The sequence below is a fragment of the Carassius auratus genome, chromosome 33, assembly GCF_003368295.1.
Source record: "Carassius auratus strain Wakin chromosome 33, ASM336829v1, whole genome shotgun sequence".
In the NCBI taxonomy this organism is placed as follows: Eukaryota; Metazoa; Chordata; class Actinopteri; order Cypriniformes; family Cyprinidae; genus Carassius; species Carassius auratus.
Window position 1 is genome coordinate 413,217 of NC_039275.1, and position 25,016 is coordinate 438,232.

Here is a 25,016-nt window from a genome sequence, read left to right on the forward strand (position 1 = left end):
AGAAACTGAATTGTTGTGGAATTAACATAATATTGTAGCAAAGGATCCTATTTAAAGTGGGCTAAGTGCAAATAGCTCTAGATGCTATTTAAACTTAAATGAACATTGTGATTTGTTCTATTCACCAGGTAAAAGTAGCAGTTCCTTGCAATAAGTGTAAATAATAATTAGATGCTATTTATACTTTATACTGGTGGATACTATTTGCACCTCAGTATTGTACCTGGATGCAATAATAACAGTGTAAATGATTATATTTATTAAAATTATAAATACTTCATATAAGTCATATAAATCATTACTTCACTTTAAATCATTATTAAACACCCGTTAGGCACTTCCAATTTTAAGAACACATTTTTATTGAAAATAAATTCTAATGTGACGGTAAAAGTGAGAAGATGATGCTCGGCGATACAGAGTATAAGTTACCTCACTTTCAGTAACAGGCTTGACTTACTCTGCTTTCTAGGGTTTGACAAACCTCCCATTCTGAAATGGAAAACCCAAAGTTTCCCTCATTTCAGGGTTAACATACTCAGAGTTTTCATTTAACCTCCTTTCTGAAATGGGGCCCTGACCACTGCAGATTATTTCACCCCTGATAGTGTCGCCACAGAAACATACAATCCTGTCGTAATTAGGCTACCTTAATAATTATGATATTATAAAAAAAAAATCAAACATTATTATTATTATTATTAAGGTTTAATCACACAACATTTCTTCCATGTTTTATTTTTAACAGTAAATCCCCTTTGTTTTTCCAAAAAGTTGAGTTAATTTTCAATAATTAAAAGATAAATTGAATTAATGTTTTATGTGTTTAATGTGCATCTCAGAAAATGCTTTATTTAAAGCCCCAACTGAATGGCACTTAAATTAACTTAATCCATCTGTCAACTTTATTGTCATTGTTCACAGTACAAGTACAGACAGGGAAACAATGGGTAATTATTAAATGTTTATTTTTGATGTATGCATTGCATTCTTTGCATTTAAAAAATAATTTTAAAAAAATCTAAAAAAGAAATCTTAGTTGTTCATTTTAAGAGATCCAGGAGTCTTATTTTCTCTTGCATAATTAATATTGCATTTTAATTAGGCAAAAACACATTTTATCCGATTAATCGATGGAATTTTTGGTAGAATACTCGATTACTAAAATATTCGGTAGCTACAGCCCTAGTTTGAACACCGCATTCATCTCATCCAACCCCAATCAAACACACCTGAACAAGCTAATCCAGGTCTTTCATTCAGATTACTTGAAAGCTACAGGCAGGTGAGTTTGATCAGGGTTGGAGTTGACCTGATCTCCTCGTATCTTTAAAACCCCTTTTTACAGTGGTTGATGTTACAGCAACACGTTTATTTGTTTTAGTTGTTTTGTATTTTGCTATTAGCTCTTGAAGACACACCAGTTCAGTGCATTTTCCATCAGAGATCATTGTGAGTTGACAGACCGGGAGGATGACAGCTCATGTGTGTTGCTTGATTGTTGTTCTATTGTGTCTGTTTGGATACTTGAGCATAACAGATGCTGGAAAAACAACAGGTGAGAAGATCTGTTGGCTATTACATGGCATAGAGAAATGTAAAAATAAGTGATGCTCAGTCTTTGAATGCAGGATTAGGAATGGGTTTTAAAAGGTTATTAACCCCAATATTATGTACTTCGTTTCTCCTGCTGAACAACAATCCCTGGTGTATCTGCACTGTGGGGTAGATTTTCGTAAAACCATCTAAGGTGTATGTGTTTTTAGCCCTTTTAGATTCAACCATGGATATAACCATTACTGCATTTACATTACTGTAAGGCTAGGTTTGTGGCAGGTGTAGACACTAATGATTACTACACAAGTAGTGTATGTTGACTGTTGTATTAGTCATTAGTTTTAATGAGAGGTAACAAAATCTGACAATAGCACAAAGATGCTTGCTGTCTTTCTCTTTAGAAAAGCAAAACCACAATGCATCGTCAACAAGTTAAGCAGAGACTGAAGTGTTTTGTAATTAAAATGAGTGGAAATGTTAATCATTCAGTGGCTCTTATGTCTGTATAATAGTAAAGCCAGGAAAGTGTCCACCCCAATCATCTAGAATTAGATCGTGTAACCGGAGTCCCTGTGAGAATGACTCCAACTGCCCCAACAATGAGAAGTGCTGCAGCAATGACTGTGGAAGTTACTGTACAGCTCCATATATAGGTATGTTGTTGTTAGTGAAAAGTGGCTTTTTACTTTCTTGCTCTAATAAAGTAGGTGTGAACTGAACCCTGTTTTACTCACAGGATGGCTTTACAAAAGTATACTTTGAATATAATTAATTTTTGTAGGTAAAGGTTTGTTGCTGTTAATACATTGTTTCATTCTGTTTATTGGTGTGTCATAGTCCATAGCACAAACTAAAACTGGCTAACTTTGTCCCTGCAGTGAAGCCAGGTCAATGTCCCGACCCAAGGGACATTACACTATCTCCTGAAATCTGTGTCCAAGATGGCCAGTGTCCTGCCACACAGAAATGTTGCCCAACCACCAGTGTCAATGCATGCAGTGAACCCCAGGGTCAGGGGAGCGGCCAGGGTCAGGGGAGCGGCCAGGGTCAGGGGAGCGGCCAGGGTCAGGGGAGCGGCCAGGGTCAGGGGAGCGGCCAGGGAAGTGGCCAGGGTCAAGGGAGCGGCCAGGGAAGTGGCCTTGGCTATGGTCAGGGTAGTGGCCAGGGGAGCGGCTATGGTCAGGGAAGCGGGTTTGGCCAGGGTCAAGGGAGCGGCCAGGGAAGCGGCTATGGTCAAGGGAGCGGCTATGGTCAGGGTAGTGGCCAGGGGAGCGGCTATGGCCAGGGAAGCGGGTTTGGCCAGGGTCAAGGGAGTGGCCAAGGAAGTGGCTTTGGCTATGGCCAGGGGAGTGGTCAGGGGAGTGGCTTGGGCCAGGGAGTTGGCTATGGCCAGGGGAGCGGCCAGGGAGTTGGCTATGGCCAGGGTAGCGGCTATGGACAGGGCCAGGGAGTTGGCTATGGCCAGGGGAGCGGCCAGGGAGTTGGCTATGGCCAGGGGAGCGGCCAGGGAGTTGGCTATGGCCAGGGGAGCGGCCAGGGAAGTGGCTTTGGCCAGGGCCAGGGAGTTGGCTATGGCCAAGGGAGCGGCCAGGGAAGTGGCTTTGGCCAGGGCCAGGGGAGCGGCCAGGGAAGTGGCTTTGGCCAGGGCCAGGGAGTTGGCTATGGCCAGGGGAGCGGCCAGGGAAGTGGCTTTGGCCAGGGCCAGGGAGTTGGCTATGGCCAGGGGAGCGGCCAGGGAAGCGGCTTGGGCCAGGGAGTTGGCCATGGCCAGGGGAGCGGCCAGGGAAGTGGCTATGGACAGGGCCAGGGAGTTGGGTATGGCCAGGGAAGTGGCTTTGGCCAGGGAGTTGGCCGTGGCTCTGGCTATGGACAGGGGAGTGGTCAGGGACTGGGAAGTGGGCAAGGAAAGGGTCACTGAAGTGATCAGTCAGGGAAATTGTCTTGAAACTTTCGTATGAATTTTGGATGACTCCTACTGGAGACCTTTCCGTTCAGTGCTTTATGGCATTTTTCCCTTGTCTAGAACTGTTGCCATCTCCCTCCTACCCTCAAATAAAAATAAATGCTTGAAGAGTTTGGTGTTATCATTTGGATGTACTCACACTTATGGTTCCTCTACCTGACAGTGGTGGATCTAGACCACAATAAAGGGGGGTGCACTTGTGCTTTTAAGGGGCACAGTTTTACATTTCACTCTAACCTACTTTGTGATAGCCACTCAACCAATCACAGTGCACCATTCCACGCAATCTATACTGTATTGGTGGTGCTCTGAATATATGGAATCCTAATTTCCTCATCTGCTTGGAGATCAACAAACAAGGGTTGCATGATAAATCGCATGATTGTCATGTGCATTTAACAAAATGAACTGTTGGATTTATTTAGGAAGTGATGATTGATTGTGTGTATTTAAAGCCCAGTGCCTATATAAGGGGGGAGTTGTGGCCTAGTGGTTAGAGTTTGACTCCTAACCCTAGGGTTGTGGGTTTGAATCTCGGGTCGGCAAGAACACAATTTAGGTGTCTTTTGAGCAAGGCATTGAACCCCCAACTGCTCCCCGGGGTCTGCAGCATAAATGGCTGCCCACTTCTCCGTGTGTGTGTTCACGGTGTATGTGTGTGTTCACTGCTCTTTTTGTGTGCACTTTGGATGGGTTAAAGCATGAATTCTGAGCATGGGTCACCATACTTGGCCTATTGTCATTATTATTAAGATTATTATTGACCAAGTTTAGAGGCTGTTGGATTTGGATCGACTTACTATGTGTGTTTTCATCAGTTTAAATATGAAGTGACTTTCATATTGATTCAATGGGTTTATTGAATTGAGATTGGATTTACTGCTTACTTTTGGGAAGAAATTACAAAATGTATATTTGAAATTTAAAACCTGGATTAGAATTTTATGTTATGATCAGAAAGAGCTTTATTGCCAAGTATGCTTATGCATACAACAAATTTGTTTTAGTGACACAAGCTTCCAGTGCACACAGACAAAAAAAATTTGTATAAACAATTGTGCTATAAATGATAATGGAATAGGATTGAGTAAGAGGCAGGGATGTACTACGATGGAAGGGCTACAAATATAAGGATATGTTTTTATTGCATAAGTGGGGAACATATGACTGTTCATGGAAACAGTCAAGCAACATAAGGACAGCAGTTTTTAAGTGTTTTGCCTCGTTTACTCATTAGACTACTGCGTGGTTGTCGTTGCTTGGAAAGTTTGGTTTAATTACTGTGTGTCTTACCCTGGTAAATACTAGGGATGGGCGTTTTCTGCAAATATCACATTTGAATATTTGAGCTCACATAAAAACGAATGTTCGAATATTCGTTTATTTAAATTAAGTTTAATGAGACAGACTTTACAGCAACATTTATTGTTTCCGTCATTTTTAACAAGTTTACACACAATAAGCTTGAACATTACACATCGTGTTTTGTAGCTGAAAACCTTTAACAATGCGTGCAAACAAACAAAAGGACAGATTAAAAGCAAAAAAAAAAACAAAAAAAACATTTGAACAAAGAAAAAACGTAAAGCAGCCTGCAGCAATTAGGCTATTGTAGAACGTAGCCTACACTTAACTTTGAAACTTTAAAACTGTCAGCAAATCTTTTTTTTTTTTTTTTCTATTGTTTTACATGTTCTTGTTAAGAAATTCGGAGTCTGCTCCTTAGTCTGTTATCAATAAGGCCAGCCGAGAAGAAAACGCGCCCTGATGGCACAGACGTTGTCGGGACTCATAAATAACGGTGTGCTAAGCGAATACGTTTTGTGAAGCGCTTCATGTTTTCGTTTCAACACTGAATGGGATCCTCATCTGGTGGAATACATGGCCCCAGCAAGAACTGTTCCCATTCGTCTTGGCTGAAGAACTGGCTCAGCCTTTTCCGACGAGTGAGCATTACATTCTCTTCATCGTTGGTGACGCACCACTCGCATCAAGGAAAATGTTCTGATAATGTCCCAAAAAGGTTTTTTTTCTTCTCTCATGTTTTCATCAAGAAACCTGAGATGTTTGTGCCGAGGGTCTAGGGCAGACGCGAGAAGAGGAGTTTTCAGTGCATTCTCCAAGTTAGCGGTGTTTATTCGTTGCTTGAGAGATGCCGCAACAATGTTTTTGAATTCGGTCACTTTCTGTGATTCTCCACGGCATATTTGAAGTACTGTAGAAGACCGCAGTCTTTAGGGGCCGTTCACATATCGCGTCTTTTGATCGCTTAAGTTCGTTATTTCCAATGTAGGCGCGCGGTATGCGTGCTTATAATGGAAGCGACGTGGTTGCGATGCGCACACGGTGTGACGTGCCCATTTTTCCCTGGCGCGTCCGCACTGCATCGAGTTAAAAACATCTCAACTTTTCAGAATGCCGCAAGCGCACCATGGGTCATGTGACAAGAACTAACCAATCAGTTTCATCCTTTCCCATAACAACGTTGAAAGCTCAGCCAAGATGAAGGAACAGCTGATCATAGCTGTATATATATTGTCATTTTGAAATTAATGTAGTAGCAGAGCTACTGAGATTTCCATTTCCACTCTTACCTATTGCTCAAAAACTTTTGCCCACTGTCATCTAGACCAGCACAATCCACCCCATCTGCACCCGGCTGTCCGAGGTTTTCAGTGAACATCGCTCTAAACTCAGGGCTGCAAAGAGGAAATGGAATAAATCAAGAAACCCTACTGACCTCAGTGTGTATCAGTCTCTCCTCTCTTCCTTCTCTGAAAATGTCTTCACTGCTAAAACATCGTACTACCACAAAATTAACAACTGTTGTGATGCTCGGACACTCTTCCAAACTTTCTCTTCTTAACCTGCCTCCACCTCCTCCTCCTCAATTGACTCTAACAGCTGATGACTTTGCAGTTTTCTTCACAAATAAGACTACAACCATCGGTGACCAATTCTACACATCGCAGACTGAGGATAACTTCACAATGACCAATGCACACTCTCTCTCCTCCTTCTCTCTACTCTGAGATAGACATTTCCAAACTTATCCTGTCCAATCATCCTATTAATATATCTTATTACCCCTTCCTTCAAGCGTTCTCTTCTTCAGTCATACATTCACTTACATTATCAACTCCTCTCTTCAATCTGGAACATTTCCCTCAGCATTTAAGCAGGCTTGGGTAATCCCAATGCTTAAGAAACCATCTCTAAATCCAGCACTTCTAGAAAACTACTGATCATTGCAAAGACACTGGGTTGAACTGTGTTCAACCAGCTCTCTTTGTTTCTTGTACAGAACAACCTCCTGGACCGCAACCAAGCTGGCTTCAAAAGCGGCCACTTGACTGAGACTGCCCTGATCTCAGTTACTGAAGCCCTGCAACTGGCAAGAGCAGCTTCAAAATCCTCAATACTCATCTTACTGGACCTGTCTGCTGCTTTTGACACCGTTAATCACCCGATTCTCCTGTTCACCCTCAGAAAGGTGGGCAAAATCACTCTCACTGACCTTTTCCTGGACTGTGCCCAGCTGATGGAATGACCTCCCAATCTCAAATTGAACAGCTGAGTGTCTACTCATTTTCAAGAAACACCTATAGACTCCTCTTTTTCGCCAGCACTTAACCAACTAATACTAGCACTTTTCTTGTCTTACATATTAAAAAAAAAAACCTGGCTATGCGTTCTTTAAAATGGCACTTGTATACTGTTGTTGTTCTCTTGTTGATCTGATTGCTTCTATTGCTCTCACTTGTAAGTCACTTTGTATAAAAGCATCTGCTTAATGATTAGATGTAATGAGGTAGAGTGACTGGGGGAAGAAACCGTTCTTGTGCCTGACTGTCCTGGTATTTGTGGCTCTGAAGCGCCAGACAGAGGCAAAAGTTCAAAGATGAGGTAACTTGAATATGATGGATCCAGAGTGATTTTCTGAGCCCTTTTGCTCACTCTGGATGTATACAGTTCTTGAAGGGTGGGCAGGGGAGCACCAATAATCCTTTTAGCAGTCCGAACCATTCTCTGTAATCTTCTGATGTCTGATTTTCTAGCTGAACCAAACCAGACAGTTATTGAAGTACACAGGACAGACTCAACGACGGCTGAGTAGAACTGTTTCAGCAGCTCCTGTGGCAGGTTAAACTTCATCAGCTGGTGAAGGAAGTACAACCTTTGTTGGGCCTTTTTAACAATGGAGTCAATGTGATTGTCCCACATCTGGTCCTGAAAGATGGTGGGCAGCCATTTTTTCTTCTGAAGTCCATGATAATCTCCACGGTTTTAAAAGTGTTCAGCTCCAGGATGTTAAGGCTGCACCAGACAGCCAGCTGCTCAACCTCTTGTCAGTAAGCAGACTCATCACCGTCCTGGATGAGGCCGATGACTGTAGCGTCATCTGCAAACTTCAGGAGCTTGACAGAGGGGTCTTTAGAGGTGCAGTCGTTGGTGTAAAGGGAGAAGAGCAGAGGGGAGAGAACACATCCCTGAGGGGCACCAGTGTTGGTGGAGCAGCTGTTTGACATGAATTTTCCCAGTCTCACTAACTGTTGCCTATTTGTCAGAAAGCTGGTGATCCACCGACAGATAGAGCTAGGAACAGAGAGCTGGGTCAGTTTGGTCTGGAGATCTGTTGGGATGATGGTGTTGAAAGCCGAGCTAAAGTCCACAAACAGGATCCTCACATAAGTCCCTGTTTTGTCCAGATGTTGTAGGATGAAGTGCAATCCCATGTTGATTGCATAATCCGTGGACCTGGTTGCTCCATTAGCAAACTGCAGGGGGTCCAGTGATTTCCTTCAGATAAACCAGAATCAGTTTTTCAAACCACTCCATGATAACAGACATTAGAGCCGCATGTCTGTAGTGGTTAAGTCCTGTTATCTTGGGTTTCTTTGGAACGGGGATGATGGTGGAGTGTTTGAAGCAGGAAGGCATTTCACACAACTCCAGATTGGTTGAAGATCTGTGAAAAGATTGGGGCCAGCTGGTCAGCACAGGTGTTATGCCATCTGGGCCTGGTGCTTTTCTTTTGTTCTTCCTGAAGACCTGGGGCCCGTTTCACAAAGGAGGTTCGCAGCAAATCAGAATATGAAATTATTTCTGAAGGATCATTTGACTGGAGTAATGGTGCTAAAATTTCTGATTTCAAAATATATTCAAATAGAAAACAAAACTAAATTTTACTGTTTTGCTGTACTTTGGATCAAATAAATGCAGGCTTGGTGAACAGAAGAGACTTATTTAATGTACATTAACAGTCTTACTGTTCAAAAACTTTTGGCTGGTGGTGTATACTATAGTCAACTTAAATTTTCTCTAATTTCTAGCTTTTAATTAGCTTAGAAATCTATAATTGCTGGACAAAAAAAAAATAATAATGATTTTTGTATACTAACCTTTTATCACGTAATAAGGTAGAATAGTTTCTAGAATGTAATTCAATTCAATTCAAGTTTATTTGTATAGCGCTTTTTACAAAATAAATCGTTACAAAGCAACTTTACAGAAAATTATGTTTCTACAATATTTAGTAGTAGCTAGTAGTTTGTGCACATTTGACAGGTTTTTAGAAAAAAAAATAATAATAATAAAACAAGACGTAGTCAGCTAGACGATGAACTATCAATATTATTAATTAAGTTATTATATGATTCAGTCACACATTTAGCAATAATTGTTAGTTCTGTTTGTTGATTCAAGGTTAGCATCATCTGGGGTCCTCTGAGGGTCAGCATCATCTCTTCTCAGGTGTTCTGGATCCAGACTGGAGCTTGTTTAAATCCTAGTTACCACGGGATGTAAATCCCGTGGCGAAACATAGAAACAAAATACAGACATCATTTGCATAGCTGCTGATCCAACAAAGTAAAATTAGTTTAACCCGAGCTAATGAATAAAAATGCAACTTTGAACAGATGCAACTACACTCACAATTAAAAAGATACATTATTCGAATGCTTGGCGAAAGAGATGTGTTTTTAATCTAGATTTAAACAGAGAGAGGGTGTCTGAACCCCGAACATTATCAGGAAGGCTATTCCAGAGTTTGGGAGCCAAATGTGAGAAAGCTCTACCTCCTTTAGTGGACTTTGCTATCCTAGGAACGACCAAAAGTCCAGCGTTTTGTGACCTTAGGGTGCGTGATGGGTTGTAACGTGGTAGAAGGCTAGTTAGGTACGCTGGAGCTAAACCATTTAGGGCCTTATAGGTAAGTAATGATAATTTGTAACTGATATGGAACTTAATAGGTAGCCAGTGCAGAGACTGTAAAATTGGGGTAATATGATCATATTTTCTTGACCTCATAAGGACTCTAGCTGCTGCATTTTGGACGACCTGTAGCTTGTTTATTGAAGAAGCAGGACAACCACCTAGAAGTGCATTACAATAGTCCAGTCTAGAGGTCATGAATGCATGAACTAGCTTTTCTGCATCAGAAACAGATAACATGTTTCGTAGCTTGGCAATGTTTCTAAGATGGAAGAATGCAGTTTTTGTAACATTGGAAATATGATTTTCAAAAGACAAGTTGCTGTCTAATATAACACCCAGATTTCTGACTGTAGAGGAAGTAACAGTACATCCGTCTAGTTGCAGATTGTAATCTACAAGATTCTGTGTAGTGTTTTTTGGTCCAATAATTAGTATCTCTGTCTTATCCAAATTTAATTGGAGAAAATTGTGTGTCATCCAATCTTTTACATTTTTAACACACTCTGTTAGCTTAGATAATTGGGAAGTTTCATCTAGTCTCGTTGAGATATATAGCTGAGTATCATCCGCATAACAGTGGAAGCTAATTCCGTATTTTCTAATAATATTACCAAGGGGCAACATATATATTGAAAATAGAAGGGGACCTAGGACGGATCCTTGTGGCACTCCATATTTTACTGATGATAAATGAGATGACTCCCCATTTAAGTAAACAAAATGGTAGCGATCGGACAGGTAGGATCTAAACCATCTTAGAGCCTGCCCTTGAATACCTGTATAGTTTTGTAATCGATCTATGAGTATGTCATGATCTATGGTGACGAACGCAGCACTAAGATCAAGTAAGACTAGAAATGAGATGCAGCCTTGGTCTGACGCAAGGAGCAGGTCATTTGTAATTTTAACAAGTGCAGTTTCTGTGCTATGGTGGGGCCTAAAACCTGACTGAAATTCTTCATACATATCATTTTTATGCAGGAAGGTGCTCAATTGAGCAGACACAACTTTCTCTAAAATTTTTGACATAAATGGAAGATTTGAAATAGGCCTATAATTTGCCAGTACACTAGGATCTAGTTTTGGTTTCTTAATAAGAGGCTTGATAACCGCCAGCTTGAATGGTTTTGGGACGTGTCCTAAAGTTAACGACGAGTTTATGATATTGAGAAGCGTTTCTTCTGCTACAGGTAACAGCTCTTTCAGTTATTTTGAGGGTACAGGATCTAATAAACATGTTGTTGGTTTAGATACAGTGATAAGTTTATTTAGCTCTTCCTGTCCTATGGTTGTAAAGCACTGCAGTTTATCTTTGGGTGCGATGGATGAAACTGAAGTGTTAGACGCTGTAGAATCTACATTCGCTATTGTATTTCTAATGTTATCTATTTTATCAGTGAAGAAATTCATAAAGTCATTACTATTTAACGTTGGTGGAATATTTGAATCAGGTGGCATCTGGTAATTTGTTAACTTAGCCACTGTGCTAAATAAAAACCTAGGATTGTTTTGGTTATTTTCAATGAGTTTGTGTATATGCTCTGCCCTAGCAGTTTTTAGAGCCTGTCTATAGCTGGACATACTGTTTTTCCATGCAATTCTAAAAACTTCTAAGTTAGTTTTTCTCCATTTGCGTTCAAGACTACGAGTTAATTTCTTGAGAGAGTGAGTATTACTGTTATACCATGGTACAGTACGTTTTTCTCTAACTTTTTTCAATTTGATTGGGGCAACAGCTTCTAATGTATTAGAGAAAATAGTGCCCATGTTGTCAGTCATTTTGTCTAATTCGTGTGTATTTTTGGGTACAAATAGCAGTTGAGATAGATCAGGCAGATTATTTGCGAATCTTTCTTTGGTGACTGGAACAATAGTTCTGCCCAGACGGTATCGCTGCGACATATAGTTAATATCAGTTATACGCAGCATGCACGATACAAGGGAATGGTCTGTAATATCATCACTTTGAGGTACAATATCTATAGCAGTAAGATCGATTCCATGCGATATAATTAAATCTAGTGTATGATTAAAACGATGAGTGGGCCCGGTGACATTTTGCTTGACTCCAAAGGAGTTTATTAGGTCAGTAAACGCAAGTCCTAATGTATCATTTGCATTATCAACGTGAATATTAAAATCTCCCATGATTAGCGCCTTATCAACTGTAACTAGAAGGTCTGAGAGGAAATCTGCAAATTCTTTCAGGAATTCTGTATACGGCCCTGGTGGTCTATACACAGTAGCCAGAGCAAGAGATACATTAGATTTCTTTTGCGTGTCTGACAGAGTAACATTTAGCAGAAGTATTTCAAAAGAGTTAAACCTGTATCCTGTTTTCTGGGTAACATTGAGAATATCACTATATATTGTTGATCAGTCTGACGGGGCTCATGCTTATAACAGTAGTTTGGTGGAGTAGACTCATTTAGACCAAAATAATCATTTGGTTTTAGCCAGGTTTCAGTCAAGCAGAGTAAATCAAAACTATTATCTGTGATCATTTCATTTACAATAACTGCTTTTGGTGCGAGTGATCTAATATTTATGAGCCCAAACTTTAAAAATTGTTTTTGTTCATTTACTTTACATTTTTCTGGTTTAATTACGATAAGATTTTTTCTAGATCCTACACTATATTTATATTTTGACCTCACTATTCGGGGAACAGACACAGTCTTAATAGGTTTTACAGCGCAAGTACCTTTAGCATTTAAGCGGTTAGAACAAAACTCATTATAATGGTTATTTGAGAATTGTCTTACTAGTCACATGGAGCGATAAATGCTGTAATAAATGCTGTCAATTAGCACTGCATTGTTCATATACTTTTATTTATTACCTGTAAGAGATGACTTAAACCATATTATTGGCTTAATCGTATGTGTAATGTCTTTTGTGTTTCCAAAATTTTTACTTTTTCTGTGAAAACAACTGTTTTCATACAGCGATGGCTGGATGCTTTTGTCCATATTAGGAATTTCCTGGTATGTCTTTCTGCGGGAGAGCTCCTCTGGCATCGAGTATGAATGAAACACACACTGCATGAGTGTTTAGTGATCCGTGATGTTCATCTCACCTTCTGGGTCCGGATAAAATATCAGTTCATGCACAGACTATCCTGTCTCTTTGAGTTTAAATCTATATTTATTCACACCAGCTCTTGAAAACATCAATGCAAACACATTTGACTGAAAAAGTGAGGGGGACAAATTTCTGTGATATTAAAACTCGTCCCCCGCGTAATCTACGCGCCGGTCTGTGCAGCGTCTCTCTATAGTAAAGCTGTGGATTTTGATCACTTCAAAGCACAAATAAAATTTTTGCTATAACTTTTCAGTTTCTTAGCATTTTTATTGACAAATCACAGACCTTCAGAAAATCCTAGCTTCAGTAAAAATCACACTGTTCCGCTCTCAATGTACTGATTTTGGGACATATTCCATTAGGGTTTATTGGTTTAATAAATAGAAGGCAACCAATTACCAGTAGAGACCAACAGGGTCCATTGCAGTGTCCATTAAAGTCCCATTATAACCAGTCAAACTATGACAAATTCTGTAGTGGTGTCTATTTTTTTTTTCTTTTTTTTGACATATTCCCAAAACATCTTAATTCTGAAATCTGTGAAAGTAAATGCATTTCGCACCTTTATTGATTGTTAGTTGATCTATAATTCACAATGGGCAAAGAAGCCTAATAGTGTAATCTATTAACTTTGAACATATAAATCTTTTTACTGATTGGTCCTTGTATTCATAAGATCAACAAAATCGCGTGTGATTGGTTATAATGCCATCCAGTGAATTAATTTAGCAGCTGGTGATGTTTTTCTTTTTTATATATATAGTTTAAAGGACAAAATGTGCATTTCACCCAAAATATAACAAGGTTTGGGCAATTCAAATGATTAGAAGGTAGTGGGAGTAGCCATGTATGGTTTCGAAGATATGGGAGTAATTTTCAGGGTAATACGGATAACAGAGAATGGTTTCTAGTTATATGGAAACAAGAGTGGTTAACATTTAGCTCCTTATTTTTCATCTGAAGTATTATTTGTGATTGAATTTTGTGAATGGGAGTTCCTCTTTTGCTGTTATAAGCCCGGCTTTGGATGTTTTCAATGTCGATTTAGCAGTCTTGTCACATTTTACAGTAAAATATAATTGTCTGTTTTGCTCTATACACCTGTCACTTTTCTGGTGTGTATGTCTAAATGCTGCAATGGGTCCTTAATAAAGTTGAGAACCATTGAGAACTTTTGGCTCCTCTGTGTTTCCTTTTTCTAGTATCTCAAGATACCACCTGACTATAAGTTGCAGGACCAGCCAAACTATAAAAAAAAAAAAGTGCGACTTTAGTCTGGAAAATACAGTAATGGAGCATGAGAGGAGAAAGAGTTACTTGCTAGGGATGATATTAGGAAGTGATATTCGCGTTGCTACATTTTTAATGATTACAGTAGTTAAAACAGCTAAACTTCAACATTTTAGCTGTAAAATGCCACATGCAGTATAGCTAATATTAAGAAATATTTTGTGCTTTTACTTTTAAAAATGTTGGTAACGTTAAAGTTAATGCTTACAAACTTTGAAGATTTTGAATACAGAAGTTACATTTGTAATGGTGTATTTTCATTTAGATGTGTTATTATTATTTGTGCAGTAAGATTAATTACTGCATAAATTAATTAAGATTATTAAGTAATAAATTCATTTTAAGATAGCATGGAATAGATTATATATATATATAGATTATATAACTGACTCAAATGATTCGCGAACCCGCTCCGAACTCCCGAACTGACTCAAATGATTCGCGATCCCCAAATTGACTCAATTGATTCGCGATCCCGCTATGAACTGCCGAAATTATTCAAATGATTCACAAACCCGCTTTGAACTCCCGAACTGACACAAATGATTCGCGAACTCGCACTGAACTCCCGAACTGACTCAATTGATTCGTGATCCAGTATCGAACTCCCAAACTGGTTCAAATGATTCACGCTCCATACTCCGAACTCCCAAAATGACTCAAATGATTCGCGAACCCGGGTTGAACTCCAAAACTGACTCTAATGATTCGCGATCCCGCTCCGAACTCCCGAACTGACTCAAATGATTCACGCTCCATACTTCGAACTCCCAAAATGATTCAAATGATTTGCAAACCCGCTTTGAACTCCCAAACTGACTCAAATGAATCACGCTCATAACTCCCGAACTGAATCAAATGATTCACAATCTGAAGTTACACAGTTCAGTGTAACTGAATTTACACCATCACAATTAACCAGATAAAAATTGGTTTCACATTTTAATTTTCAGGTTGATAATTGTCTCGGTTTAATTTTTGATTGTACAAGTTTAGGTTGTTGCATCCGAATAAGATTTTTTAACAAATATAAAACATGACTCATTATTCTGATTTTTTTTTTTTTTTGGAAGTTCCAATCCAAATCAAATGACACCGCCAGCGCTACTATTGGCTTAGTTCTCTAATTTCATAACATTTACTGAAATTAAGGTACGAAAAGTATTTTGTTAACAAAATATGAATATTTCCATTCCAAACTGCTGTCCACGTCGAAACATACATGAACATAACCAGGTGAGCAGATCACTCTCTCACTATTTGATTGCTCTGGTCTTTATCCACTCATCATCATCATCCACCAATCAGAACACATGAGAACTCTTTGATCACAGATGCTGTGCTTCAAAAGCTCTTGCAGCAGCTCAACACTGGTTTTCTCTGAGGTGGTCGGATCACATCAGATTGTGGTTAATCTTGCAGATCATGACTTATATCTACTCTTCCTCTCCCTGCAGTTTGGTAATCTAAAGATTCCTCCTTTGTACTCCCACCTCTTCTGTGGGTTTTATTGATCTGGGTCTGAATTTGGGCTCCTGGGGTCTCAAAAAAGAAACATTTTCAATCTCCAAGGTGAACGTTATGACAACAAACTCTTAGAGAAAAGGGTTCATTGGGGTTCTATATAGAACCATAGGGTGCTCTACTCAACTCCAAAGAACCTTTTATGCTAAAAAGGTTCTATAACAACAAGAAAGGAACCCTTTTGGCACAAAGGTTCTTTAGGCTATTATCCATTCATTCATTCACAGCAAAACAAGTTGGGTTGTTTTTTTTAACTCAACTTAAAATTTGTTGGGTAATTTTTTTTTTTCGTCGTTGGGTTATTTTTATTTATAGCCCAACTGTTGGGTTAAATATGTTTCCCGCTTCACTCCTGTTCAAATTTTAACGGTCCAGTCAGAGATTCAGCGCGGACATCAGTGGCAGCCTGCCTGATTATGAAGGGTAAGTAACTATTAATATAATTGTATGATGTATATAACTGTCAAAACATTAAGTAATGTGTCTGATACATTAATTCTTGTTTTTTTTTATACGTTATAAAAGTTTTAATTCCCTTTTGTCCATTTGTTTCCCCCAGATAATCAGATCGATTGTAAATGAATGCTAGTCCTGTTTGCTCGCCAGTATTAATACACTAAAAGATTAGCTGCAAAAAATGTTTAGACAAGTTAATAAAAATGTTAGATAAGCCGCACGGACCATTTATCGAGCTGATTCCGTCCAACAAAGCTTCCTTTCATTTACAGTATACTTTTGTTCCTCCCTACAAGTTCAAATCAGTTAAAGGGTAAAGGGTGGGAAAATGTACTCACATTAGCCGCAAATATAGCCAAATTTACTGGAGGAGGTGAAAACTGGTTTAGTCTGTCTCTTAGTACAAATGATAGTAGATCCCCACAAAGACTGTAAAAATTTAAACTGTAAGCTTAGCTTTTTTTTTTACTTGTCTGTAAAATCTCTGTACTTTTGTCATTTAAAGGCCTTCATGCAGAAATTGTCTTTAAAACCCTTCCTTCCTTCTGCACCATACCAGACTAATGGAAAAAATGGTGTACACATCACTTCATTGACATTCAACCTGTAAGTAAAAGCAACACTTAAAATTACTGTGCCTTGTGTAATCAAGTCACCTTTATTTATTTTATATAAGACACACGTTGTACAATACAAATAGTTCCAAGAAGATATTTTGAATAAAAAAATGAAAATTTTTTGGGTGAATTATCACTTTAACCAATTTAAATTCGCTATAGCTTAACTCATTTAAATTCACTCATTTGTAGAGTGAGTGTATCAATGAAATATCATCACAATGCATGTTAACTGAACTTTTTTTTTTTTTTTATTCTTTTAAGGTTGGCACTAATTAGTGCTGTTCTTTAATCACGAGACAAGCCAGAATCCACATGTCCTGGTGCTTGGTGACAAAAACTCCTCCCAAGATTTTATTATTTTAAACAGGGAGGCGATGGAACAGAAGACGATTCTACAAGCAGTCGATCTGTGTTTCAAACTTTTCTTTGTATATGAAATCTACTACCCAAAGCCCTCTGCTCATATTTGAGAGTCTTTAATAGTTTCTTCTGCACACTGTCTCCTCCTTAAAAACGTTGTATTTAGTAGTCAGTAAAAAAAGTTTTTATTTTATTGATCATCAGTAGGTCCAGTAGTATATTTTTTATTATTATTACTTGATTTTATGATTATTTGTTTTATTATATGTTATGTTCATTTTATTTGAAAGTCGTAATATTTGCCAAGTGTGGTTACCCATATTCAGAATTGGTGCTCTGCATTTAACCCGTCCAAGTGCACACACACAGCAGTGAGAAGTGAACACCCACCTGGAGCAGTGGGCAGCTATAGATCCAGCGCCCGGGGAGCAACTGGGGGTTCGACACATTTGTACATCTTGAAAATGTCAGTTGTATTTTTACACATTCTTGTACATTTAAATAAAATATTTTTAAATATATTTGTAAATTAATATGTTACTTGCATATTAAAATAAAATCTAAGTTACAACAAAGTAGTTTCAAAATATGGTTGTACTAAGTAATTTTTAATAAAAATACTGATGTTAATTAATATAAATAATTAACTCAACTGTTGGGTAACTTTTAACCCAACAGGATTTTAACCCAATGGGTTGGGTTGAAATAACCCACAGATGGGAAGGCGCTATACCAAACCATAGTTGGGATACAGGTTGGGTTATTTTTAACCCAACATTTTTTAGTGTGTTCATATCTTGAATTTTGTGATCATTCATATGCATTCATAAATGCATTTGAATACACCGAATAATGCAGTGAAAGAACGCACGAAAAATGCACAAGTGCACTAGTATGACTTCATGCAACTTTACATTAGCCTAGATGCATGTACTTTTTAGACACGATTTGTATAGTTTTTGAATATACTTGATACTGTTAAAAGGCACATCATTAAAACAAAAAATACGAGTTCACATATCACACCTAAACACGCGTGGAAAACGTAATTAGAACTAGCTACTAAATTAGTTTAAAATGCTTATCCATATACAGCTATAATTCGCGATCCCCAAACTGACTCAAATGATTCGCGATCCCGCTACGAACTCCCGAACTGACTCAAATGATTCGCGATCCCCAAACTGACTCAAATGATTCGCGATCCCCAAACTGACACAAATGATTCACGAACCTGCTCCGAACTCCCGAACTGACTCAAATGATTCGTGATCCCGTATCGAACTCCTGAACTGACTCAAATGATTCGCGAACCCGCTACGAACTCCCGAACTGACTCAAATGATTCGTGATCCCGTATCGAACTCCTGAAATGACTCAAATGATTCGCGAACCCGCTACGAACTCCCGAACTGACACAAATGATTTGTGATCCCGTATCGAACTCCTGAACTGACTCAAATGATTCGCGAACCCGCTACGAACTCCCAAACTGACACAAATGATTCGCGAATCCGCTCCGAACTCGCGAACTGACTCAAATGATTCGCGATCCCGCTCCGAACTCCCGAACTGACTCAAATGCTTCGCGATCCTGCTCCGAACTCCCAAAGTGGTTCAAATGATTTATGCTCCATACTCCGAACTCCCAAAATGACTCAAATGATTTGCAAACCCGCTTTGAACTCCCAAACTGACTCAAATGAATCACACTCTGAACTCCCGAACTGACTCAAACGATTCACAATTTGATCCCATCCAAATCAAATGACACCGCCAGTGCTACTTTTGGCTTAGTTCTCTAATTTCATAACATTTACTGATTTTAAGGTATGAAAAGTATGTTGTTAACAAATAAAATATAAATATTTCCATTCCGAAGTGCTTTCCACGTCGAAACATCCACAATTTAAGCATTTTTAGAGGGCAGTTATGCCAAAAGACTATGCTGTTGTATTTGAGGCCATACCCCAAGATTTACATTTTTTAAAAGCTTATTGAAGTGATACTTCTGCGGCAGTATATGTTAAACACAGCATGTTCCAAGACATTATTATTTGTTGTACTAATAAATACAGGAATATTTTAACAAGTGATGATACAGGTCAAAAGTATATTGTGGACCAGTGTATTTAGAAATATAAATTGAAGTAATGCTTGGATTGTTTGAGAAATATATTGTTTAATTCATAAAGTAAAAGAGGTTGTATTTAAAATGTTACATGGTATATTCAGCTTAAAGAGTGTTAGAGAGATTTAATCTGGATATTGATTATTCCTGTGATTGTTTTTTTTATCAATTTATAATTCATTTTTTAGTTGAATGGAAAATGAGTCTAAATTTTCCATCTATTTTGTAATTTTGCCTACACAAAGATTTTTGGGTGGATATAGAAAATGCAATTAGAAGGAAAACAAATGTTACATTCAAGTAACATTTTTAGTAACATTCATTGTAGGTTTTAATATGTATTATTCCAATGTACATGTTTTATTATTATTATTTTGGGGAAAATCTGACATACATAAGAAGGTGGTCAGGGTCCAAGCCAAATTTCGTCCATTTTCTTAAGGAGCCCTAAGGACTACTGCACCAGTTTGGAAAACATTGTTAATAAAATAATTTCCACAAATTTGTTGATTAATGAATAAATGGTTTGTACACTATTGTGCATCACTGTTGTATATATTGTTCTGATTAATAAAAAAAAAAGAAGACCGATCAACACACACTGCTTTGGTCTGTGCAGTGCTGCATTAAATCAGACACAATAACTGAATTTACACCATCATAATTAACCAGATAAATTACAATGTGAAATTGGGTTTCACATTTTAATTTTCAGGTTGATAATTGTCTCTGTTTAATTTTTGATTGTACAAGTTTAGGTTGTTGCATCCGAATAAGATTTTTTAACAAAAACATAAAACATGACTCATTATGAATGTATTATTGTTTATTAGATCATGCAATAATATTTGCTACCTCAGAACTCAGTAACTGTGACAGATTGTCTGCATGATAGTGTAACCCCTCTCTCCCGGGTCCTCATCGCCTCTCTCACCCGGGTCTACAGCATGCGAGGCAGTGTCCAGTTCACGAATGGCTCTAGAAGCATGATCAAATTAATCATATTCCTACACATAATGCAGCAGCTGTAGGCTAATCCAGCGACCCTGTCTCAAATTTTTTTAAATTAGAGTCATGTTTTATATTTGTTAAAAAAAATAAAAACTTATTCAGATGAATCCACCTAAACTTGTAGGATAGAATATTAAACAGAGACAGTTTGTGAGGTGGGTCTATTTGAAAAAAAAGAAGAAGAAAAAAAAAAGAAAAACAGGAAATGAAAGTTTTAAGTCAATAATTTCGCAGTTGATAGTGACTATGTTTACATGCAGCCAATAACCCGTTCAAAACCGGAATATTAGCAATAACCCGGTCGCGCACGGCCATGTAAACACCGGCAAAAACCCGGATATGCTCATATCCCGGTTTTTAAAAACCGGGATATTATACCTGGGGTACCCCTTTTCTAACCCGAATATTTGGTCTTGTTAACACGTTTCGGCGTATCCCCATCAAAATGTGTGTTCTGCACATGTTCTATTCGCAAGGAATCTTGGTCTTTTGAGTAGAGACTGCGCATAAAAAAACCCCGCGTGCAGTATAGTGGAAGTAAACAAGTTGATGTTGTCCATACGTCCAGACGCTAACCGTGCGTCGCCGTTTACATCGGGTTATCGGCGACTGTTTACACATTCCATGTATACAGGAGTAACTCTCTCTGCTCACGCATGTAAACGGGTTATCCCGAATGTTTCAGAAACCCGAATAATGACCTTAACCCGACCATAACCCAAATTTTAACAGCTTGTAAACGTAGTCAGTGTCGCCAGAGAAATGCACAATCCTCTCGTAATTAGGCTAATTTAATTATTATGACATGGTTTGAACGCAGCATTCATCTCATCCAACCCCAATCAAACACACCTGAACAAGCTAATCCAGGTCTTTCTTTCAGATTACTGGAAAGCTACAAGCAGGTGAGTTTGATCAGGTTTGGAGTTGACCTGATCTCCTTGGATCTTTAAAAACCCATTTACAGTGGTTGATGTTACAGCAACACGTTTATTTGTTTTAGTTTTCTGTGCTTTGTTGAAGCTCTTGAAGACACACCAGTTCAGTGCCTTTTCCAGCAGAGATCATTGTGAGAGCACAGGTCGGGAGGATGACTGCTCGTGTGTGTTGCTTGATGATTGTTTTATTGTGTCTGTTCGGATATTTGAGTATAACAGATGCTGGAAAAACAACAGGTGAGAAGATCTTATTACTTCATAAAGAAATTATAAGGTCTAAAGAAATGTAGAAATTAGTGATGCTCAGTCTTCGAATGCAGGATTAGGAATGAGTTTTTAAAGGTTATTAACCTCAATATTGTATCCTTTCTCATGCGGAACAACATCTAATGCAAGAGTGTAGGTTTGTGGTAGGCGTGGACTTTAATCATAACTTTACAAGTTGTAGTTTTCACTGACTAATTGTACTAGCCACGGTTCAAAATCTGACCATGGCACAAATAAACCAAGTGCTGGTGCCGCTGACTTTTCTAGTTCAAAATAAACCCCCATAATGTGTTGCTTTCAAGTTATGCAGAGACCGTAGTGTTTTGTAATTGAATGTTAGTCATTTTTTCAGTGAGTCTTGTCATGTGTCTGTATAACAGCAAAGCCAGGAAAGTGTCCACCCCAATCATCTGGAAACAAATCGTGTAGTAGTTCCTGTAAGAGTGACTCCAACTGTCCCAACAATGAGAAGTGCTGCAGCAATGGCTGTGGAAATTACTGTACAGCTCCATATATGGGTATGTTATTAGTTTGGTCAGCTGGTAATGCGAACCAATTTGGGTTTTTTTTTTCATACAAGTAGGTGTGACTTGAACCCTGTAGTTTCCATCACAGGATGGCTTTAAAAAAATGTATACTTGGAATATAATTTTTTTTTTGTAGGTAAAACATGCTCTTTGTGCTGTATATTGATGTGGCATATAGTCTATGTCCAAACTAAAGCTGACTATCTGTGTCCATGCAGTGAAACCAGGTCAATGTCCCGAACCAAAGAACATTCCACTGTCTGCTGAAAGCTGTGACCATGATGGCCAATGTCCTTCCACACAGAAATGTTGCCCAACCACCAGTGGACGTGCTTGCAGTGAACCAGGTGGCCAGGGGAGTGGCTCTGGTCAGGGGAGCGGTCAGGGCCAGGGAAGTGGTCAGGGACAGGGAAGTGGCACTGGCTTTGGTCAGGGGAGTGGCTTTGGCTCTGGTCAGGGGAGCGGTCAGGGCCAGGGAAGTGGCACTGGCTTTGGTCAGGGGAGCGGCTTTGGCTCTGGTCAGGGGAGCGGTCAGGGCCAGGGAAGTGGCACTGGCTTTGGTCAGGGGAGCGGCTTTGGCTCTGGTCAGGGGAGCGGTCAGGGCCAGGGAAGTGGCACTGGCTTTGGTCAGGGGAGTGGCTTTGGCTCTGGTCAGGGGAGCGGTCAGGGCCAGGGAAGTGGCACTGGCTTTGGTCAGGGGAGCGGCTTTGGCTCTGGTCAGGGGAGCGGCCAGGGAAGTGGCACTGGCTTTGGTCAGGGGAGCGGCTTTGGTCAGGGGAGCGGTCAGGGCCAGGGAATCGGCTCTGGCCAGGGGAGTGGTCAGGGGAGCGGCTTTGGTCAGGGCCAGGGAAGTGGATTTGGCCAGGGGAGCGGTCAGGGCCAGGGAAGCGGCTCTGGATTTGGTCAGGGGAGCGGTCAGGGCCAGGGAAGTGGATTTGGCCAGGGAAGCGGCTTTGGTCAGGGCCAGGGAAGCGGTTCTGGATTTGGTCAGGGGAGCGGTCAGGGCCAGGGAAGCGGCTTTGGTCAGGGCCAGGGAAGTGGATTTGGCCAGGGAAGCGGCTTTGGTCAGGGCCAGGGAAGTGGCTCTGGATTTGGCCAGGGAAGCGGCTTTGGTCAGGGGAGCGGTCAGGGTCAGGGAAGCGGCTCTGGATTTGGCCAGGGAAGCGGCTTTGGTCAGGGGGGTGGTCAGGGCCAGGGAAGTGGCTCTGGATTTGGCCAGGGAAGCGGCTTTGGTCAGGGGAGCGGCTCTGGATTTGGCCAGGGAAGCGGCTTTGGTCAGGGGAGCGGTCAGGGCCAGGGGAGCGGCTCTGGATTTGGCCAGGGAAGCGGCTTTGGTCAGGGGAGCGGTCAGGGCCAGGGGAGTGGCTCTGGATTTGGCCAGGGAAGCGGCTTTGGTCAGGGCCAGGGAAGCGGCTTTGGTCAGGGCCAGGGGAGCGGTCAGGGCCAGGGGAGCGGCTTTGGTCAGGGCCAGGGGAGTGGATTTGGCCAGGGGAGTGGATTTGGCCAGGGGAGTGGATTTGGCCAGGGGAGCGGCTTTGGTCAGGGCCAGGGGAGCGGCTTTGGTCAGGGCCAGGGGAGCGGCTTTGGTCAGGGCCAGGGGAGTGGATTTGGCCAGGGAAGCGGCTTTGGTCAGGGCCAGGGGAGCGGCTTTGGTCAGGGCCAGGGAAGCGGCTTTGGTCAGGGCCAAGGGAGTGGATTTGGCCAGGGGATCGGTCAAGGCCAGGGAAGTGGTCACTGACGTGATCAGTCAGGGAAACAGTCTTTGAACTTTCATAGGAATTTTGGATGACACCTACTGGAGATCTTTCTATTCTTATGGCATTTTCCCTTTTGTTTAAAGTGGATTTAAAATTATTGCACTCCTTTCCCTCAAATAAAAGTGCTTGGACTTGGTGTCATTTGATTGTTTATTGTATATATTTTTTTTAACTGCCTATGGGCATCAGTGCTCTGTGTAGTCCTCTCCCTGACAGTGGTGGTTCTAGACCACAGTAATGGGGGGGGGTGCACCTTTTTGTATTAGGAGACACGGTTCAAAGTTTCATCTTAACCTACTTGTAACACTTTGAACAAAAGCTAGCAAAGAACACATTCACTTCAGTCTCTAGTTCAAGCACACTCAAACGCCCATAACCTCTAAATTATTTTACAGTTTGACATATCTTCACTTTGTTTCTGATGAGGAAAATTTGCCAGAGAATTCAGGGAGCGTGTGGGTGACCCATCTGAACACCTCCTGATTGGTCCTTGCATTCACAAACAGAATCATGTGGGGGTTTTTTTTTCTCTCCAGAATGTAACTCTGCTCTAACTGCAGGGCATTATTCCACTGGTTCTAAATGGTATTGGCAGTGCTCTGAATACATATGGGGGCCTAATTTCCTGTTTGATCAACAAACAAGGGCTGCACAAATCACACGCTTCCCATGTCGGCGATCCAGATTCGAGGCCCACTTAGTGCAAGGTGTGGTGGAGAGGACCCGGGGGAGAGGGGTTGCGTTGGTGCCGTGACCCGGATGGCAGTGAGGTTTGGGGGGGGGAGTGTATTTGTGGTCAGTGAGTAGGTGCTGTGCAGGTAAACCTCACTCCCCAATCTCAGGAGACTCATTGGCGACAGATACTAGTGGCTGCAGTAATGTAGCCTCCTTGTTAGTATGTCTGCCTCCCATACCAGAGACCCGGGTCCTAGGCTCACTCGGAGCAAGTGCGAGGTATTGCAATGAGGACCAGGGAGTGAGGTGTTACACTGGGGACCCTGATTTGATCTTTGTGCTACATTACAACTAAGCATTTGTTTTATACAGTTATGTCTTGAACCAAACACCAAAAATTCTCCAAAACTTAAAATTCTCTTAACTTCAAATTCTGCATAAATTATACAAATATTACCACTGTGCATAAATACTTGACACAACTCGTGTGCATTTTGACTCTGTATTGACTCAGACTCGAACATATTAGGAATTGGACTTATTCCAGAGGCCGCTTGAGTCCCAATCAAAATATCTCATGACTATTACTGTATGTTAATATTTCTTTAATTTGATATATGATCGACACGTTCAA

At 40.3% G+C, this 25,016-nt stretch overlaps 3 protein-coding genes across 10 annotated transcripts in view; all 3 read left to right on the forward strand.

Moving 5' to 3' along the window:
- The first annotated feature begins 1,311 nt into the window (after nucleotides 1-1,311).
- Nucleotides 1,312-25,016, forward strand: part of LOC113052805 (fibroin heavy chain-like) — a 33,614-nt gene continuing 9,909 nt past the window's right edge. The window contains exon 1 of the mRNA XM_026217264.1: nucleotides 1,312-1,558. Coding sequence (XP_026073049.1) covers nucleotides 1,474-1,558 — 85 coding nt within the window. The 5' untranslated portion in view covers nucleotides 1,312-1,473. The remainder of the gene's footprint in view (nucleotides 1,559-25,016) is intronic.
- LOC113052652 (mRNA decay activator protein ZFP36L3-like) lies at nucleotides 2,070-3,630 on the forward strand. Of its 3 annotated transcripts, XM_026217040.1 has the most exons (3): nucleotides 2,070-2,210; nucleotides 2,436-3,130; nucleotides 3,167-3,630. In XM_026217040.1, the coding sequence occupies exons 2-3, from the start codon at nucleotides 2,499-2,501 to the stop codon at nucleotides 3,513-3,515; spliced, it is 981 nt and encodes a 326-aa protein (XP_026072825.1). In that variant the 5' UTR covers nucleotides 2,070-2,210; nucleotides 2,436-2,498; the 3' UTR covers nucleotides 3,516-3,630. The 3 variants fall into 3 exon arrangements, with proteins under 3 accessions (XP_026072825.1, XP_026072824.1, XP_026072826.1); XM_026217039.1 differs by having other exon boundaries at nucleotides 2,436-3,630; XM_026217041.1 differs by lacking the exon at nucleotides 2,070-2,210 and having other exon boundaries at nucleotides 2,436-2,604; nucleotides 2,659-3,630.
- Nucleotides 21,169-23,843, forward strand: LOC113052650 (fibroin heavy chain-like). 6 transcript variants are annotated; one of them, XM_026217033.1, is made up of 5 exons: nucleotides 21,169-21,393; nucleotides 21,804-21,941; nucleotides 22,169-23,062; nucleotides 23,285-23,421; nucleotides 23,476-23,843. In XM_026217033.1, exons 1-5 carry the CDS (start codon nucleotides 21,309-21,311, stop codon nucleotides 23,686-23,688), a joined length of 1,467 nt encoding a protein of 488 aa, XP_026072818.1. In that variant the 5' UTR covers nucleotides 21,169-21,308; the 3' UTR covers nucleotides 23,689-23,843. The 6 variants fall into 6 exon arrangements, with proteins under 6 accessions (XP_026072818.1, XP_026072819.1, XP_026072820.1 ...); XM_026217034.1 differs by having other exon boundaries at nucleotides 22,169-23,041; nucleotides 23,264-23,386; nucleotides 23,489-23,843; XM_026217035.1 differs by lacking the exon at nucleotides 23,285-23,421 and having other exon boundaries at nucleotides 22,169-22,983; nucleotides 23,458-23,843.